We start from the raw sequence: 19,613 nt of genomic DNA on the forward strand, positions 1-19,613 counted from the left end.
AGGAGAGAGAGGGGAGTGAACACTGGGAGTTGTTTGCAATGAGGAAAGACTATTCAAGGCAGTAAGTCAAGGAAGGATGAAAGGATGCTTTCTTTTTTGCTTCCCTTAGGAAATGGCCCACTATGTTCCCACTGAAATCGCAGGGCTCCTGTTTGTGAAGGTAACCCAGACTCAGAGTGCTGAGCAGGGGCCAAGGAGGCCTCAGGGCCCACTCCTCTTTTTACTGATGAGAAGACAGAGGCCTAGGGCAGGGCTGTCACTGCGACCTCATTCCATCCCTCTGATGCCCCACTAAACCTCAGTGTGTCTATTGTTACAACCCTGTAGCCAGTGCTCTGTTTACAGTTTTCTATTTATTGGAAATGGAGCTCTACCTTCCAAGTCCAAGTTTAGACAGAAAATCCTCATTGCAACCTCCCTGCTGGGCCAAAGAAGATGCCTTTTGATTTCATGACTTAGTGGCAGGGTGTTTGAAAAACTGTACATCTCTGGTAGATGTTTGGGTGAACCCTCTGCTATCCTCAGGCGTGGTACCCCTCCACCTGCTAATCAGGTGCAAGGCTCTGAAGTCTGAATTTCAGCATGTCATGCCTGTGTTTCTGATGTTGTTGGAGAATGAGGGGTAAGGAAGGAAAATTTTTGTGGACCAAAGTATCATATGCTGGCCTTCTTTTATTTTCAGTCTTTTTTTTTTCTTTTTTTTTTTTTTCTTTTTTTTTAACTATTAGAAGAACAGCTCCTGCTCATTAATGAAATCTGGAAGCTGTAGAAAACCTTGCAAAATAAAAACTAACCTGTTGACCCACTTTAAAAGTTTTTTGAAGATTATAAAACCAAAACTACAGCCTCACTTTCTACCCTTGTCCTGCCCCCAAGAACCAGTTGACAGCCCCCTAAGGCTTCTCATTGTGGAGCCTTTTCTATTTTTTTAATGGAACTCATGTAGTCTGTTACTACACAGTCTGATTTCTTTTTAGTTTTTCAGGATATCGTTTCCAAACCAGTATCAATAGTTCTACTTCATTCTTTTAAACAATTGCATATTATTCCATCAATCATTCATTCTCCAGCTGGGCAACATGAAAGCTATCTTTAGTTTGGGACTCTTACCAAAGATATTGCAGCTGATATAGTTGCCACATGAGTCTTTATCCATGAATGTTGGTATTTATGAAAGATAATCTCAAATGTGGTATAAGGATGACAAATTTAAGGTGTAGTAGCTACCATTAAATTACCCCCCAAAGGAAGATAAGAATGTCTCTTATTCCACTCTCCTATGAACTCATTTTCCTCATTTTGTAAATTGTATTAGTCTGAGTGGAAATGAGGGGAGAAGTTGACATATTTAAATTAAATTTTCTTTACTGGTGAAATCAAGCATTTCTTCTGGGTGCATTCATTGTATTTCCTGTGAATTGCTTATTTATTGTCTGCTCATTTTCTTACTCGAGTGATTCCTGCCTTCTTATTTCCTTCTGTAAAGTCTTTATAACATTATGAATATTAGCCTTTCGATTACTATATGTGTTACAAATATTTTCTTCCAACCTGACATTTATCTTTTATTTGTGCTGTTTTGCATCACAGAGAATGTTTTGTCCGCTTAAATAAAAGACTCAGTACATGCTTTCCTCTTTCAGAGTGCTCATTACAAACGCAGAGCTCTCAATTCAAAGATGATCTCAAGGCTTCTCTGAATATATGGAGCTTTTCAGCCAACAGGGCTGTTGTGTTTTTTTCTTTTTCAGATATTTTTTATACTCTTTAAGAATCCTCTGCTCTACCCCCTGCTGATGGCTGACACTTCCTATTTCTTTGCATTTGCTATTTCTCATTCTTCATAGTTTAGAAAACGGACAACCAGCACAACTTGAAGGGATGATGGATAAAAGGAAGCAAAATAGGCTGAATTATATCAGGATGGGCAACCTGTTCTGAGAGAGCAGTGCCCAGGCTTTAGTGAAAGGCCTGTGGGGCATCTGTTGGGGGTGCAGGAAGTCCACGCTCTGCTCAGCTAAGACTGATAAACGATGATTGACAGGTGCATTGGTGCTTTTGCAGGCTTGTATCTTGCAGGAGAGGTGGAACCTCTGCCCTGATTACAGAGGTGCTCAAAGCCTTCAGCTGTAAACATCAATGCAATGCCCTGTTTGACTGTGTCAGACCTATCATTGCCCAATACTCTCTTTCCCCTTAATGTTGTACAGAGCCATGGGAGCTCTTCCTTATTTCTGCTGATCTCAACAAGGCCCAATTCTGATAAATCCTGTTGCATAAAACCTTGACCAGTATCCTATCAGAGACTTCCCAGACAGTTGGTCTATGTGGACTTTGTCACTCTGTACTTTCGTTTTGGGGCTTTTTGTTTTTGTTTGCTTTTGGTTTTGTTTATTTTGTTTTATGGTACCAGGAATTGGACCCAAGAGTGCTCTACATTTGAACTACATCCCCAGTGCTTTTTATTTTAAAATAGTATTTCCCTAAGTTGCCCAGGATGGCCTCAGCCTCCCCAGTAGCTGGGATTACAAGCATGTGCCATCTTTCCCAGACTATATTATAGTTAGTTTGCATCTCTGTTGTCTCCCCCTGCTTACCAAGAGGGTAGGACCATATTATTTAAACTCCCAAGCACAGAGCTTAGAAAATAGCAGAATCCTAGGGATGTTTGGTGTTAAAATTCCTCTTTGCATTTCCCAGTCCCTGAAATGCCTCCCCAAAAGGTCCCCAGATTTACCAATATCACTATTTAAAATTGTTATCTAATCATAAGAATTTGTATAACCTTATATTAAAACACTTAAGTTTTTAAAATGGCAAATGGACTTTAGTTTATGATTCATTTTGATTAACTGATTTGGATTTGCCTCTGTAACTATTTGGAAAATATTCACGATCCATGGCATTGTCTGTCATGGGTTCCAGAAGGATGCTCTCAGTTCATGTTCTTTTTGAATCACACCTGACATGGTAGAGGAAAAGCACTAAACAAAAAATATTCACAGAAGCTCTTGGGAATTGAATTGTGTCCCTCCAAAAATTCCCAACCCCTGGGACTTCAAAGTGTGACGTTATTTGGAAGTAGGATATTTGCATCTATAATTGGTCACATTGGAAAATGCTCATATGACCGATGTTCTTATGAAAGGAAATTTGGACACAGTCTTGACACAAAGGGAGAACACCATTTGAAGGTGAAGGCAGAGACAGTGAGATGCAGTGACAAGCCAAAGAACACCAAAAATTACCAGGAAATCACAGTCTGATGAGGGGCATGGAGCAGATGCTCCCTCAGCGCCCACAGAAGGAACAAACCGTGTTGATACTTTGGCCTCAGACTTCTAGCATCCGGAACTGTGAGACAATACATTTATGTTGTTTAAGCCAACTATCTGTGGTACTTTGTTACAACTAGAAAACTAGTACAGAAGGAAGGAGAATTATGGGGAAAGAGGGAAAAAAAAGAATAAAGAAAAGTAATCAAATGTGGAAAATAGAGATTAAGTGAACAATGAGAACTGGTTTCACTTTAGAATGCCTTTGATGAAACAGTAAGAATTATGAATTATATTAAATTCTGTAATGGAAAGTATTCATAAGCAACATTTTCTGCATGCCAGATCATGACCAAGGTGTGAAGCAGCACATATGCAGTTGTTTGGCTGTGAACTGAGCCAGCTGCCTTTTCCATGAAACAACAATTTTTACTTGAAACAATGACAAAATATCAGCAATCAAACTTGTATATTTGGCATTTATCTCCTAAAAAAAAAGAACAAATAAAATGAGCCTATCAGTTCAGAGGAAACAATTGACAGTGTGGTAGAATGCAAGTTTTTATAATGAAAATTCAAATTTTAAAAACATGTTCACCAGTCTTATCTTGATCAACATCTAGAGATGTTTCTGAGGAGATCGATGGTGATATGAACACGTGGGATTTTTTTTTATGTTGTATAATGTAATAAATCAATATTTTCTAAATGACCAGTACATGATGTATACAATCATGTGGAGGAAGATCCATGAGTTAAGCCAGTCTATTTTATAAAACTCTATGAAAAATTAATTAATACAGTTTTGGAATTTATGTTGCTTTGTCCCCTTTTGCAATTAAGATCTGCCAAGATTTAGGAAAACGTCAAAAAAGAATATCCACAATATTCTGAAAAAGTGTCTCCCTTTTCCAACTACTGATCTGTGAGGCTGTTATTTTCTTCACGTACTTCAAATAAAGCAGCCTTTTCTAACACATTGAGGGCAGATTTTAAAATCCTTTTGTCTACTGTTAAGAGAGGCATTAAAGAGATTTGTAAAAAGTGTTAATCAATAATTGAGAGATAATTTCTTAACTGAGTAAGAGTTATCTGAGTCCATAGACAGTATTTATTTAATAGAGAAACACTGAAGTCATTTCTGCTAAGACCAGAAGCAAGGCAGAAATACTTGCTACCTCTATAATTGCACCACACTATAACAGCAGTGTTAGTCACACAATTAAATAAGGAAGCTTAGAGGCAAATGAATATGTAAAAAAGAAAGAAAACTGTCCTTTCTTTTCAGATTAGCAGAGAATATAGCTGCAAAAGCCCAGTGAATCAATGATAAAGCTAACTGAAGCAATAAAATAATTAAGTGGTGTGGCACAATGTGTAAACATAAAGAAATCAATAATCTGATGTGTGAATAAATAGATGATATAATACTGGAGAAAACCCCGTTTATAATACCAAAAATGAGGATTCAGATACTTAGGAAGAATTTTAATAAATGTAAAAGTATAAGTTTATATGAGAAAAAAATTTTAAATGCTCCTGAAAGACACAAAAGTAGGTTTTAACAAATGAGAAAAACATTCTCTGTGCCCCATTAGGTCAACAACATTATAAAGATGTCAATTCTCCTGAAGTTAATTTACAATTTTAATGCAAACCTAATAAAAATACCATCAAGCTGTTTTATGGAGTTAGATAAGTTGATAGTGATAATAATATTCTTGGCTTCAAGAATAGCCAAGCCAGGCTTGGTGGCACACACCTGTAATCCCAGCAGCTCCAGAGGCTGAAGCAGGAGGATGGTGTTTTCAAAGCCAGCTTCAGCAGCAGCGAGGTGCTAAGCAACTCAGTGAGACCCTATCTATAAATAAAACACAAAAATGTTCTTTGGATGTGGCTCAGTGTATGAGTGCCCCTGAGTTTAATCCCTGGCACAACCCCCCCCCCCCCCGCAAAAAAAGCCAATAAAACACTTAAAAAGAATTACTAAGGAAATGCCATCAGACATTAAATCATAGAGGAAAGGCTTTAATTAACATGGTGTGGCACTGGGCTGGGGGAGCTAAGTGGTCAACAGAACAGCAGGGAAGGTCCAAAATGAGCAAACACAAGGAAATTCATTAGGTGGTAAAGGTGGCACTTCAGGTCACTACTTTTTAAACAAATATCAGCAGATCAACTGAAGAGCCAATTAGAAAAAATTAAAATGAGATTCATATCTCACATCCCATACAAGAATAACTCCAACTGAATTAAGGATCTAAGTGCAAAAAATGAAACCGTGAAAGTGTCAGGGGAAAAACAAAGGTGAGTTTCTCTGTAATCTCTGAGTGGGAAATGGCTAACTGTGGCTCAGATTCCAGACATTAAAAGAAAAAAAAAAAAAGCTTGGTAAATCTGACTACATAAAAATCTTAAAAGCTTAGCTCATCCTAAAAGTCAAAAGACAGAGAAGTACCTGAATGAACATATTCACAACACGTACCACAAAGGCCTAATAACCCTAATATAGATAGAACTCTCAAAAATTGATAGACCAAATTATGCTATGTACATATATGAATATACAAGTGAATTCTGCCTTTATAAATACCAGTAAAACATCCATTTTATACAAATAAAAGGAATATCAGTAAAGTAGAAAAAAAGGGAATAGTGGGAGGTTAGAGGGGAAGAAAAGAAGCAGCACTGGGTGCAGAAAATTATATGCCATTCATGTAGATTATGTCAAAATGAGCCCACCATTATGTAACTGTAATGCACTGATAAAAACACTTTAAGAAATTGATCGATGACCAAAATCCCAATAGAAAAATGGGAAACACAAGCACATAGTTCAATATAAAGCAAGATATAAAAGTGGTCCTCAAACAAAAAATAATGTTCAAATGCACCTATAATTCGAGAAATGCAAATTAAGACAACATTAAGGTGTCATTATTTTTCATCTGTCACAGAGACAAAAGTTAAATAATGTGACAGCTCATTCTGTTGGTCAGAATTACAGAGAAACAGCCCTGTCGTGCCTTGCTGGTGGGAATGCAAATTAATACTACCCTTCCAGAGGGAAATTTGGCAAAACAAAACTACATCTGTATTCACTTTTGACCCAGTAATCCCACTTCTAGAGATCCACGCTGAAGACACAACTCCAGTGATCAAAAAAGAATGTATGCACAAGGTTATCCATTGTGGCATTGTTTCTAATCGCAAAATATTGGGAACACCTGAATCTTCATACATAGAAGAATGTGATTGAATAAACATGGCATATCAACACACAACCAACCACTGGGAAGTTCTGAAAAAGAATTGAGAAAGAGCCAGCTCTATGAATAAGTGTGGAGGAATTCCAGGACATACTGTTAAATTCAAAAATCAAAGCCCAAAAGAATATGTATTGTACACTCTTCTTCATAGAAGAAGGAAGAAGATATGAGAAAGTAGACATCACTGTGCTCATTTGTACAAAAGAAATACAGCCAGAATAAACCAAAAACTAAAGAGATCAGTGACCTGCTCTGGGGGATGGAAAGAAGAGGGGGGTATGCAGTGGAAGGAGGCAGGAGTCACATTTCTCTGGCTCTCAGAACCACGGTAATATTTAACATTCCCTTCAAAGTCTGCATGGTGAACTGCTACTGTACTTGTGTCACTATTAAACCATGAGCCTCAGGTCTGATCTAGTGTGGAAATATTTAATGCTAAGTGTTAGGCAGTATTAAAGGAACTTTTCTATTTAACACCACTTGCCCAGGAGGTATGAAAATGGAATGCTTTTTCTCTCCAGTAGTTCTAATCAGCTGCAGATGTTCAAGAACCTTGTATTACAAGGGGCCTTGGAGACCAGACCCTTCCTGGACCAAACAGAGGATCCTTTTCTGAAGAGTGAATAATGAAGATTGTTTTAACCAGCTTCTCCCCTTAACACTGGTTTTCTGTGCTTAATCAGCATAAACATCACTAATTTTTCTTCCTAGACCTTAAGGGAAACACTGGCTGTATTCTTTTGCCTAACAAGTTAGGAACTTCACCTTCAGTAATTTTTATTTGTTTTTGGTTTTTCTTTAATTCTTTGTCAACAGAGGGTTGAAATATTTACATGACCTGGAAGACCCATTTAAGCATCTTAAAATTCCTTAAGTAAATGTTTTGGCCAAATTGTGCAAATATATTTAGATGAACAATCTGCATTTCATCTTCCTTAATATTTTCTGCATCATCCACAGATGGAGATGATAATGGACCATGAAATTATCAAAAGATATCCTTGGCAGAGAGATGAGCAGGAAACGAGCAAGGGACTATTAGTTCATTAGGTAGTTTCCCAACCCTGAGTGGCCAGCAGCAGATCTTTACTTTTGATTGCATGGGTGAAATCCCCCTTTTCCATTTCCCCTGGGCATGTTGAGGATGCTGGCATTTCTCATTTCAGGAATGACAATACCTGAAGAAGATGCTGATGTGGGACAAGGCAGTAAATACTGCCTTGTGGCAATTGGGAGACTCCAGGTAAGAAAATAATCAGCTGTTTTCATCTCAAAAAAGAGCTTAGTGCAAAGAACAAGAAATTGTGAGCTTGGATGCCTGTTCTCCTCTGTACCCAGTGTTTGTTGACTTTTGTGTCTCACTCTGGGACAAGAACAAGGCCAAATGGGGCGGGGGCGGGGGAGAAAGGGACTATGAACTGTAAACAGCAGAGGTCTTGTTGGGTGAAGGTTATATCATCCCATTCCCCTAACAGAGTCTAGATCTGCCTACAGCACATCCCTGATTAACCATTTCAGTGTTTTTCCCGGAGCCAAAGTGATGAAGTACAAACTCCTTATTCCAACCTCATCTCCTTCCCTTTGTCCTCTCTCACCACCTCCTATTCTCCTTCTCTGTGAACCCATCATGTGATTTCCCACCTCTATTGGTGTTCACAGCCTGTTTCTTCTGCCTGGGATTTCCTTGTTCTCTTTTTTTCTTTCAAAAATCTCTTTCTTCCTGGGTACTTCCTATCAATTTATCCTCCAAAACCCAACTAAAATGATTCCCCATCTCCATAGTCAAAATTAATCATTCCCTCCTCCTTCTCTCTAGCACTTGGTTCCCACTTTAGCCATCATCTCTTTGCTGTCCCTTGTGCTACTGTTAGCTGAGTGCAGGATGGCTTTGTTAACCAAGTGTGTGATGGTTAGCTGAACATGAGATCATCCCCTGTGAGATCCTCCGGGGCAGGGAATGCCTTTTTATCTTGTGAGAGTCAGATGTGCTCAGTGCCTGACACAGAGTAAACTACTCAGTCAACTGGATTGTTCATATCTTTGTGATAATTAGGGTCTTCCTATCCTATTGAGAGGACACATGATAGACATGGGCAAAGTAACCCTTCGTGTCCCTGGTTTCCTAGATCTGAGTGTTTTCAGACAAATAAATAAGCAGTTTCATACAATGTGTCAGACCATGGGCAATCCTAATTGATTAGTAAAGAAAGAATATTTGAGCAAATTCAGTCCACAAACATACACTTTCCAAATATTTTAACCAGTCACTTAGGCTCATTTGCTATTTTCAGTGAAGGGAAGACAGGAGAAGGAAGGTATATTAATGTTTATTTAGCAACAACTTTGTGTCAAGGCTTAACCTGCAGTGTCTCAACCTATGAGGTTATGGGTTTCATTATTCCCATTGGCTAATCAGGAAACATAAACTCAGAAATGTAACTAAAGAGGCCCATTGTTACTGTTTAGTTAAAGGTATAACCTGGCCTCTCTGAACACTTTACACTCATTGTACCAGTCACATGAAAGAATGTGTGATGTTAGATTCCCATTCTCTATCACTATCTCCATCAGTAGCACCTAAGCTGTGGATTTTCCCATTGCAGGTGACCAGCTCTCCCGTGTGCATGGACATGAATGGAATGTCAGTGCCCACAGAGTTCTTATCTCGCCACAACTCTGACGGAATCATCACATTTGTGGATCCAAGATGCATCAGTGTGATTGGCTACCAACCCCAGGTTAGTAGATAGTTTTGAGCTCGTGGGGCAGTTGGCTAGAGATTTCACTTTTCTTAACACATATTTGTCCCATTTGTTTGAGATATAGCATAATGATATTGCAGAGAAACACCAATAAATCTAGGTGCCTTGCCCAGATTAGGTGATATCCTTCCAAACAAGAAAATTCACTCAGCAGTAGTGTGCTTGCTTAGCATATACAAGGCCCTGAGTTTAATCCCCACACCACACAAAAGAAAAAGTCCATCGTAAACTTTTCCCTAGCTTGTGCAGTTTCTGATTCTCAAGCTGGTTTTTCACAAACTAGAGTTAAGATAATTTTACAAAATTTATTAGCATGAGAGAATCTTGTAAAGATGCCTACCTCATTTTTCCTAATTCCTCTCAGAAGCCTATTTTGCATGGGCCACCCTTTCAGGTCTTTGTTCCAGATTCTTTGTGTAAAAGTCAATGGCAACCTGGTACAATGGCACACAGCTATAGTGCCAGCAACTCAGGGGCCAAGACAGGAGGATCTCAAGCTCAAGGCCAGCCTCAGCAACTTAGCAAAGTTCTAAGTAACTTAGTGAGATCCTGTCTCAAAATAATAAAAAAGACTGGGGATGTGGTTCAGTCAGTGGCATGAGAAACACAAGGCAAGAGTGGTTGTCCCAGGTCAAGACCAGAGAAATAAAATGGCTAAATACAATGTGAAAGCCTGAACTGTGTCCTGGGCCTGAAGACGTCTAACTAGAAGAGATACATGGGAGACAATGTAAATATTAACACATACAGATTATTGAGTGATCTTATTGAACAATTATTGGTTTTAAGTTAATAGTATGGCGCATTGTGGGTTTGGATGTGATTTTAGGATGTGATTTTTATGAGACATGCTAAAAATACTTTCAGGAGGGGCTGGGGTTGTAACTAAGTGGTAGAGCGCTTGCCTTGCATATATGAGGCATTGGGTTCAATCCTCAACACCACATAAACATAAATAAACAAAACAAAGGTATTATATCCATCTACAACTAAATATATATATATATATATATATATATGTATATATGTGTGTGTGTTATATTAATATATATGTTATATATATGTTAATATTAATATATAATATTATATATTAAAAAATACTTTGGGGAGAAGTGTCATGCATGATTTCTACAACTTCCCATCAAGTGGTTCAGGAAGAAATTATAAGCTATGTGTATATGGATACATATGCACATATACATATAGATACATATGTGAAGAAAAATCAAATGCAAGAGTGGCAAGATATGGGCAGTTCTCAAATCTGTATAAAAGATACGTGTTTTACTATCCTTTTAACTTTTCTGTAGATTTTAATTTCTTTCAAAACAGAAAAAAAATTTAAAAACAAAAGAAAAAGATGCTGTTCTGAGGAAAATATTTGGAAATATTGATAGAATATTAATGACATGGATATTTTATTGATCTTTTGGAGGTGCTGGGAATTAACCCAGGGCTTCACCCATGCTAGGCAAGTGTTCTTCTACTAAGCTACTTTCTTAGCCCTACCTATGTATCTTAGAACTAGAAGGAGTTCCCATCAGAAATATTAGAACCTTTGCATAATTCTACATGTCTAGGTTTATACAAACCTGGAGACTCTTGGATGGAGTAAAAAGGAAACTTGATCTGTTTGCAAATGCACTGATGGCAGCACATTTCTATCCAGATCCATTAATCCTCCAGCACCTCCTGTGAGCATCTGTTTGTTCCTGGGCACAAAGATAAAACTTGCTGCGTTGTTGGTGTCAGCTCACTCTTGGCAGTGTGTGCCCATGTGGGTTCCGATCAATGAGTTAGTTTACATCCTTTGCTATTTAAGATGCTTCCAACTGGACCACTTTCCAGAACACATTTGAAGTTGGCCTTTGATGGTTTATCTTATTCTGCTCTGTGTCGTTGTGAAATGTACTTTTGTTTTGGGTTAAAGCTGGGTCCTTTGAGCAAACCATAGACCATAGAGAAGGTGGACAGTAAACAGACTTTTAACAACCACAATTATTTTATGATAACCTCATTTCTTCAGCCACAAGGCAACTACAGTTTCCACATTTAAATAGTTTCAGTTTTCTTAGGCAACACATCCGTCCGTCTGCTAGCCTTTTGCTTTCTTTCAATGTTTATTAAAATATGTTGATTATAGCTTGCATCTCCAAAGCAAACAAAAATAAAATTGCATTCTGAAGCTGCTGATCTAGTGACTTAGCAAAATTAGAAATTGGTATGGAGTGTGCCAAAGGAATTTAAAATGAATACAAGGAAGCCAGACCCTCTATGGCTCCAGGAAAAATTGGCATCTGCTTTTCTTTTTTTTAATCTGTGGTGGTGCAGGCTGAAGAGATGAGTTAAAGAAGACATAAATGAACACTCTTGTCTAATGGTTATAAATAATTAAAAATGGAATTTGGGGCTGTTAAAGCTTTTCTCTTTCATTTAGGATCTTCTGGGAAAGGACATTTTGGAGTTCTGCCACCCTGAGGATCAGAGCCATCTGCGTGAGAGCTTCCAGCAGGTGCTGCCCATTCTTGTTCCCAGCTGATCCTGGGTAACCTAGGTGCATGTGGGTATGGCTGGTAGGAGACTAGTCCTGCTATGTGCTTGGCAGGCTGCAATTTCCTAATCAAAGCATCAGTCAGGGGCCTGCTGGGAAGCAGCTCACTATCGAACAGAGAAGACAGATACATAAGGAGGTCACTAGAGGGTGATGGGAGAAGAACTCTAAAGTGACATGGAGAAAATACCATTCAGCACAAGATGCTGAGGTCAGCTGTGTGGGCAAGAGGCAGGAAGAGTATTCCAAAGAAGGGGACAATTGGAATGAGTCTTCAAGGGTGAGCATGGGAGAAATGAGAGAACTCTCTGAACTGGGGGTTCTGGGGGCAGGGTAGTACCAGAGATGCAGAAGAATGTGGCCTAGCAGGAGGATCCTCAGCAGTTCTGCAGCTGGATGACTAGGAGGGATGATGTGGTGGGAAGTAATTGAGAAGGAGCCTGGCATAGCTAAATTTTTAGGGCCTCTTATGCATGCCATGCTAAGGCATTTAGATTATCTCCTCAGTCACCTAAGGGTAAGTGAGGATTCCTTTGAGGATTTTAAGCAGAGCAATGTTTTGAAAAAAATATTTTGGTGATCCAGGTATGCAGATGTGGAAAATAACTGGAAACAAAGATAACTCAGGAGCTTTGTAAATTCCTGTGGTAACAATGAATCCACAGTAACAAAAATAATAATAATAATAATAGTAGAAGGAATTTCTGAAGAGAAAATGGATCAGGGAGAGGAAGGCAAGGAGGGAAAGGGAAAGGCCTGGGGAACAAGATTGATCAAATTATCAAATGTTATATCATGTATGATATGGCATAATGAATTCCACTATTATATATACTTATAATGCACCAATAAAATAGGAAAAAAAATTAATTGCCTGGGCAAGAGTTAATGAGGCCAAAAGTTGGGCAGGAACCATGGGAAACAAACTTGAGACCGTTTCATTGGTAGTGATACTTCAGCTGGAGATGGTGAAGGAGAGGGAGGGACTTAGGATTACTGGGAGCCTGACAGGGAAGCCACCCTAATAACAGTATCATGTGCATCACTACTGTTAGCTACTGTTTCCTGAATGCCTACCATGCACTGGGCACATATGCTATCTTATGGAATCTTCACGGGAGTTGTAGGAGGTAGGAGCTAACATCTTGCTGTTCCAGGTGAATTTAGTAGGGCCCAGTGCTGAAAAGTGCCAAGTACCACACAGTCAATGAAAGAAAACTGACTCAAAGTAAGGATCTGTTACCTGCTGAGCTGGTTCAGCTGTAGTGACAGAGGATTACACTCCCTCTCTCTGCAGAGCACTAAAGTCCCCCTCTCAGCCCTGGGAAAGAAGAGAGCAGACAACATTACAAGAAAGAAGCCTTTGAGTTTCTTTTCAAGAGGGAGTAATAATAGCCTGTCATTCATCTGAAGGTGTACACACTTGACATTCTTCTTTGCAAGTGTTTTAGATGGAGCCTCTCTGGCAGCCAAGCCCATTGAAGGCACTGCCATGTCTGCACAAAGATTTATGTCCCATGTGTGGGCAAAGCTCCTACCCCACACTCTGCTCATTCCTTCTGGAATATCACCCACTCCTGGTTTTCTTTCCACTTCTCAGCCTCCTTTGTGGGCTCCCTCTCCAGTACATTCTTCTTCAAGCCATGATGGCTAGGACCCCGTTCTTGCTGCTTTCTCTTCTTTTCATTCTGTGCTATCTCCCTAGGTGATATCTAGTAGAAAACTCCAGCCCAGCCAGGTGCAGTGACACATGCCCGTAACCCCAGCAACTCAGAAGGCTGAGGCGGGAGGATTACGGAATCCAACCTCGAAACTTAGTGAGACCCTGCCTCAAAATAAAAAATTAAAAGGGCTGGTGATATAGTTCAGTGGTCAAGGGCCCCCACGTCCAAATCCCTAGCTCCAAAAAAGAAAACTCCAGCCCAGCCTGTCTTTCTGGCTCCACATCTGCTTCTAACCAGGTAGCTGTTCCACATCTCCACCCAAATGTCCAGTAACCTTCAGAGACAGAGCTCTTCTCTCAGCCCTCATCCTCCCTCACAGCATGCTCACCTGGCTGCTCAGGCCAGAAATCAAGCCCCTCACTCTTCCCTTTCTCTCTCTGTACACCCAGCCCCTCAGCAGGTCCTCTGGGACTCCTCCAAAAGACACCTACAGTCCATGCCTCCTTTGCTCCCACTCCCCTCAACAAGGCCATCCCCATCTCCCATTTTGACTACTGTAATAATTCCCTCCATGGTCTCTCTACCTTTACTCTTGTTTCACTTCAAGCCAGTATGAAAACATAAGCTAGGTTTGTCACATTTTATTTAAAATCTGCCAATAGTTTTTCAGGATATCTAGAATCAAATCCCAGTTTCATGCCACAGTTTCACAAGTTTCTGCATGAGCCTTGTCCTATCTCGTTTTTCCTTAGAAACTGCTCTTCAGTCACACTGGCCACCTTCTAGTTCCTTGAACATGGTTTCTTTCCCACCACAAGGCCTTTGCACATGTCCATACCCTGATGGGAATGCTTTTCCCTCACTTTTTACATGACTGACATTTTATCCTTTAGGTTTTAGTTTATCTCAGAGACATGATAAGTGAACTACTGTAGCTAAGAAAGAGGCCCCAGCCAGCTCAGCCCCTTGTCTGGTTCACATTGTCTTATATGTGGGCAGCAGCTGAGCAGCACAAGGACATCCTGGATGTCCAGTTTTATTTATTTGTCCATTGGTTGGTTTGGGAGTTGGTTGGTTGGCTGTTGTTTTGCAGTACTCGGGATTGAACTCAGGGATACTTTAACTACTGAGCTACATCCTCAGCCATTTTTGTTTTATTTTATTTCATTTATTTTTTTAGTACTACAGATTGAAACTAGGGGCACTTTACTAGTAAGCTACCTTTCCAACCTTTTTTTTTTTTCACTTTGAGACAGGGTCTCATTAAGTTGCTGAAGCTGGCTCCAACTTGAAATCCTCCTGCCTCAGCATCCCATGTTGCTAGAGTTATAGGCATGCACCACCATGCCTGATCTTTTTCCCTCTTCTTTATTAAAACCTAACTTCCCTGTGGACAGACTCCATATTTGTGCTTTTCATCATTATCTCCTTCACTAAGTGTAGAGTTCAGTAGAGGGTAGCTTAAAACAGCCTAAGTGGATCAGAACCAGAGCAGGTAGCTTTTGTTTTGGAAAAATGTGAAATTAGAATGATTAAACATTGGGAGGGTGTGTCTTTTTATGCCATATGTTCGCTCAGTATGTGTGGTGATGATAAGCTGCATCACCTAGTATCATCAGGCATGGGTTGGGTTGGCTTCATTCTCTTTAGTGTATGGAAATGGTTTCATCACTAACAGTAATGGAGCCTCTGCTCTGTGCCCAGGAATAAGCCAGACCCTTCTTCATCCATTGTCTTATATAATCATCAACCTTACACAGTATATGTTGTCATTCCTGCTTTTTCCCAATAGATACCAGGACTCAGAGAAGTTTGGTTGCCTGCCCCAGGTCACACAGTAAGGCAGTAACAGACCCAGGCTGGAAATCAGGTCCGTCTCCCTCCAAAGCATTCACTGACAATACCACACTCCACACCTGGCTCCTCATTCATCAGATGGGAGGGGAGGCCAGGGAAGCACCACCCAGGTGCTGGCAGCCCAAGCCTGGTCCCAGGGCTTAGTGGGGCAGCTGAGCAGCACAAGGACATCCTGGAGCATACCCCACCTTGGCCCTAGGTGTTCTTTTGGCTCCAGCCACTGGCAGCCAAGGCAAGGGACAAATGTGGCTTATTCTTGCAAAAGCAGAGAAGCGGCTATCAGCTAAGACTCAGCCTTACATTCTGGATTTAAACAAAAGTATTTAGTCACTCAAACCAGAGTACTTAGAACATGATCAGGTTTGTAAGGAATCTGAGTTTGGTGTGGGAATAGTGCATCAGTCCAGGGCCAGGAAAGTTTTGTCTGCCCTTAGATTCCTTCTCTAGGTAGTTTACTGAGGAGTCAGTTGTAGGAGCTGAGCGCATTGAAACTTAAGGCAGGCTCTCGCATTCCCTTCCTTCTACTTTCTGCTGATGCATCTTCCATCACTATAGTGATGGTGATGATGACAGCAGAGCTGGGTCATGAAGACCTATGCTAAGCTGGGTTTTGTGCTTCGTCTTTTCAGTCACCTGTATTATTAGCATCACACCTAAATTAAGCACAGTTAGTTGTGTCTCTCTGGTCAAAGACCTGGACCATATCACCTGAACTGCCTTATAGATGTAGTCCAGCTCATGCTGTGCTTCCTGCCAGAAGAGCACTTGGAGCATCTTCACTTGCCAACACTTTATCTACCTTTCTAAACCCATCTCCCACCAGGAGCCCCTTCTGGATCCCAGCAACAATCCATTTTTCCTTGCCTGCCTGGTATCCCCATGGCATTTTTTAAAAATATACTTTTAGTTGTAGATGAACATAATATCTGTATTACATTTATTTATATGTGGTACTGAGGATTGAACTCAGAGCTTTGCACATGCTAAGTCTGCATTTTCCATTTAGCCACAACCCCAGCCCAAACCCATGCCATTTGACCTTAGGTTTGTGCAGTGGTATGTAGCAGACTCTATGGGTGATGGATATCTGCCTTTTTGCCTGCTGTTTGGGGTCAGAGATTCTACCTTGGCAATAGGGATCCCTGGAAAGAGGATTGAGGTCAGTAGATTCAGGGCTGAGCCGTTTCTCTGCCACTTCTTCATCTTGAGCCCTCAGGCCGTGTATCTGTCTGCTTCAAGGTTTGCTTTCCAGGTACACAAAACAGTTGTGAGGACTACGTGACAGAGCACACATAAGGTGCTTAGCTGTGACTTGGCCCCAGGAGGTGCAGAGCTGGTGGCTCCCTTTTTCTTCCTTTCTCCACAGCTCCTGGGGCCCAGCTTGGTGCAGATGTGCCTTCTACATGCTTGTAAAATGCAGCTTAAGTATTCTGCACTTCCTCAGGCATTCTGATTAGAAGAAACACAGAAGGAACATACCCTCCACGCGTGTCCCCAGAATGCAGCAGGTGTGGATATCAACTCATGGACAGTGGCTGCCTCTTTCCCCTGTGTCCAGTGCAGGCACAAAGGAACCCCCTGGGATTCTGTAAACCTGAAGGGCACATGGCCTTGACCTCTGGCCCCTGTGAGGGACAGCCAAGTTTCTGCTAGGGCCACAGACTCACTGCCAGCAACAGCCTCTGAGTGGGCTCACACCATCCTTAGCTCTGCCTCCTCTCCCACTATGGCAGGAGAGGCCTCCCACCCTCCTCAAGCTCTCTGTTCATTTTATTTATCACTTGGGATTTCCTACCAGGGAGCCTTGTCTGACACCCTCAGGCTTCATCTGTCTTCCTCCAAGGCCTGTTGAGCCACAGGTGCCAGGCACCAGGCTGGGGTCAGGGAGTCTTGCATAACCAAGATGCCATGTCTCCATGATGTTTACAGTCTAGTAGGGATGGCAGACACTCAAAAGGAGGAGAGTACAAATGAAGTGTATGTGAGGGAAGGGGAAGTCATTTATTCCCTGGCCCCTGGACCAAGTCCCCATTCTTATCATCAATCACTCTGTGATCTTTCAGGCAAGAAGCCTGGAGATTTACCAGCCCTAGCCGGTCACAGGAGAGAACTTCTGCTTGTCTTATCTTGTCCTGAGGGTTTAAGCACACCCAGGCTTCTTCCACCTACTAGTAATTTGTCATTTCTCTTTCTTCTGTTGATGCTTCAGGTGTGAGAGCTGTGCCTGAAGGCTTCCTTCAACACGCACACACACACACACACACACACACACACACACACACACGTCTCTGCATGTCTTTGTGAGGTTGTGTATGTCAAAACAGAGCACAGAACAAGATGTGTGACTAAAAAAGAAGCTTGTGATTTGGAAATAAGATCTTGTTTCCTGTCCCAGCTTTTTCACCAAAAGTTGTCAGATCTTGGGCAACCTATTTCATTTCTCTGGGTCTCAGTATTGTCACCTGTAAATAGTAAAGCCCTCCTCCTTAAACTCTTGTGAGGATATACCTGAAGCAATACATTTGAAAGTCTGTTGGAAAACAAACTGCAACTTAAAAGTGGTGATAGATACATGCAAATAAAGAATGTATACAGGACTTGGAATGCGGCTCAGTGGTAAAGTGCTTGCCAGCTAGCATATGCAAGGCTATGGGTTTGATCCCCAACATCACCAAAAGAAAAAAAAAAATAATGCCTACAAATTTATCATTTTTTAACATCTCCTCCAAGAGTACTCTCTGGAATTCATTTTTCAATGTTAAACAGAGGTTAGGAATTTTTTACATGAGGTATAAAGAAATAACTTCATGAACAGCAAGGGATAATAGCATCAAACCCAGAGTACCCAGGCAGCCAAGAAAAGAAGAAAAACTCAAGTGTTACAGAGCTCTCATGATCTGATTTGTAAATTAAAAATCCTGATATAGCCAGGCACAGTAGCACATGCTTACAATCCCAACTAGTTGGAAGCCTGAGGCAGGAGTATCACAAGTTCAAGTCCAGCCTCCTCAACTTAGCAAGATCCTGTCTAAAATTAAAAAAGGACCAGGGATGTAGCTCTATGGTAGAGCAACTCTGGGTTTAATCCTCAGCACCAGGTGGGGGCAAAAAGTTCTGATATAAAGCGGGCATTCACCAGTCATTTTATCACACAGTGGTGACAGCATGACCTGTTTCAGAGGGGAAGTAGACAGAGTGTTCCAATAGCTAGCAGCCCCCCTCATTTTCCCCTCGCCCCACTCCTCTTCCTCTCCTGCTGTCTTTTGGCTACAGTGCCCCTGTTCTAAGGTCCTGCTGAGGTCCCGCTGACCTTCCTGGTGACCACCGCCTGGTGCCTCTCCCTCCTCCTGCTGACTTCCGTCTCCAAATGTTTTCTCAGGTGGTTAAGCTGAAAGGCCAAGTACTGTCGGTCATGTATCGATTCCGCACCAAGAACCGCGAATGGATGCTGATCCGCACCAGCAGCTTCACATTCCAGAACCCTTATTCTGATGAGATCGAGTACATCATCTGCACCAACACCAACGTCAAGTACGTGCTCAGCCTCCCTCTCTGCAGGCCTCCCCGTGCCTTCACTTAGGTCCAGAGTTGGAAGTTTTACTTGGATTCTTTTCCCCCTGCAAGCTGTACTTAAAGCTAGAAATCCCCACAGGGCTAAAGAACAAGATTGGGGACACCTGGGCTGAGGCTGTAGCTCAGTGGCAGAGCATTTGCCTAGAATATGTGAGGCACTGGGTTCGATCCTTATCACCACCTAAAAATAAACAAATAAAATAAAGGCATGCTGTTTGTCTACAGCTAAAAAACAAACAAACAAAAAAAAATGAATGGGGAGAGCTGGGGGAGGTGGCACAGTCCTGTAATCCTAGCTACTCCAGAGGAGGATCATAAGTTTGAGGCAGCCTGGGCAACTTAGAGAGACCCTGTCTCAAAATTTAAAAAGCTGGGGATATAGCTCAGTGGTATTGAACCCTAGGGGTCAGTCTACAGTACTGCAGAATAAAACAAAAGGAATTGAGAGTATGGATCCCCCATCACTTGGGAAATATCCCTCTTGTGTTCTTCCTTCTCAGTTATAAGAGCCCAAAGGACTGAGTGATGGCCCATGTCAGTCCCTTTCCTTTAGGCCGAGGTACTATGGTCTCCATTCCTCATTGTTTTGCCTCTGAACACAGAACCCAGCAGAATAGAGCTCTTGGGTGCTCCCCCTCTGCTCTCTGCTGTGGCAGGTGTAT

At 41.3% G+C, this 19,613-nt stretch overlaps 1 protein-coding gene across 3 annotated transcripts in view; it reads left to right on the forward strand.

Annotated features, from left to right (window-relative positions):
- The window catches only part of Arnt2 (aryl hydrocarbon receptor nuclear translocator 2), a 120,493-nt gene that overhangs the window by 70,909 nt on the left and 29,971 nt on the right, over positions 1-19,613 (forward strand). For all 3 annotated transcript variants that reach the window (XM_076848743.2, XM_076848744.2, XM_076848745.2), the window contains exons 8-11: positions 7,711-7,787; positions 9,148-9,282; positions 11,744-11,818; positions 18,758-18,909. In XM_076848743.2, the coding sequence (XP_076704858.1) occupies positions 7,711-7,787; positions 9,148-9,282; positions 11,744-11,818; positions 18,758-18,909 (439 nt within the window). The remainder of the gene's footprint in view (positions 1-7,710; positions 7,788-9,147; positions 9,283-11,743; positions 11,819-18,757; positions 18,910-19,613) is intronic.

This window comes from Callospermophilus lateralis, chromosome 3 (assembly GCF_048772815.1).
Source record: "Callospermophilus lateralis isolate mCalLat2 chromosome 3, mCalLat2.hap1, whole genome shotgun sequence".
NCBI classification, from domain to species: Eukaryota; Metazoa; Chordata; class Mammalia; order Rodentia; family Sciuridae; genus Callospermophilus; species Callospermophilus lateralis.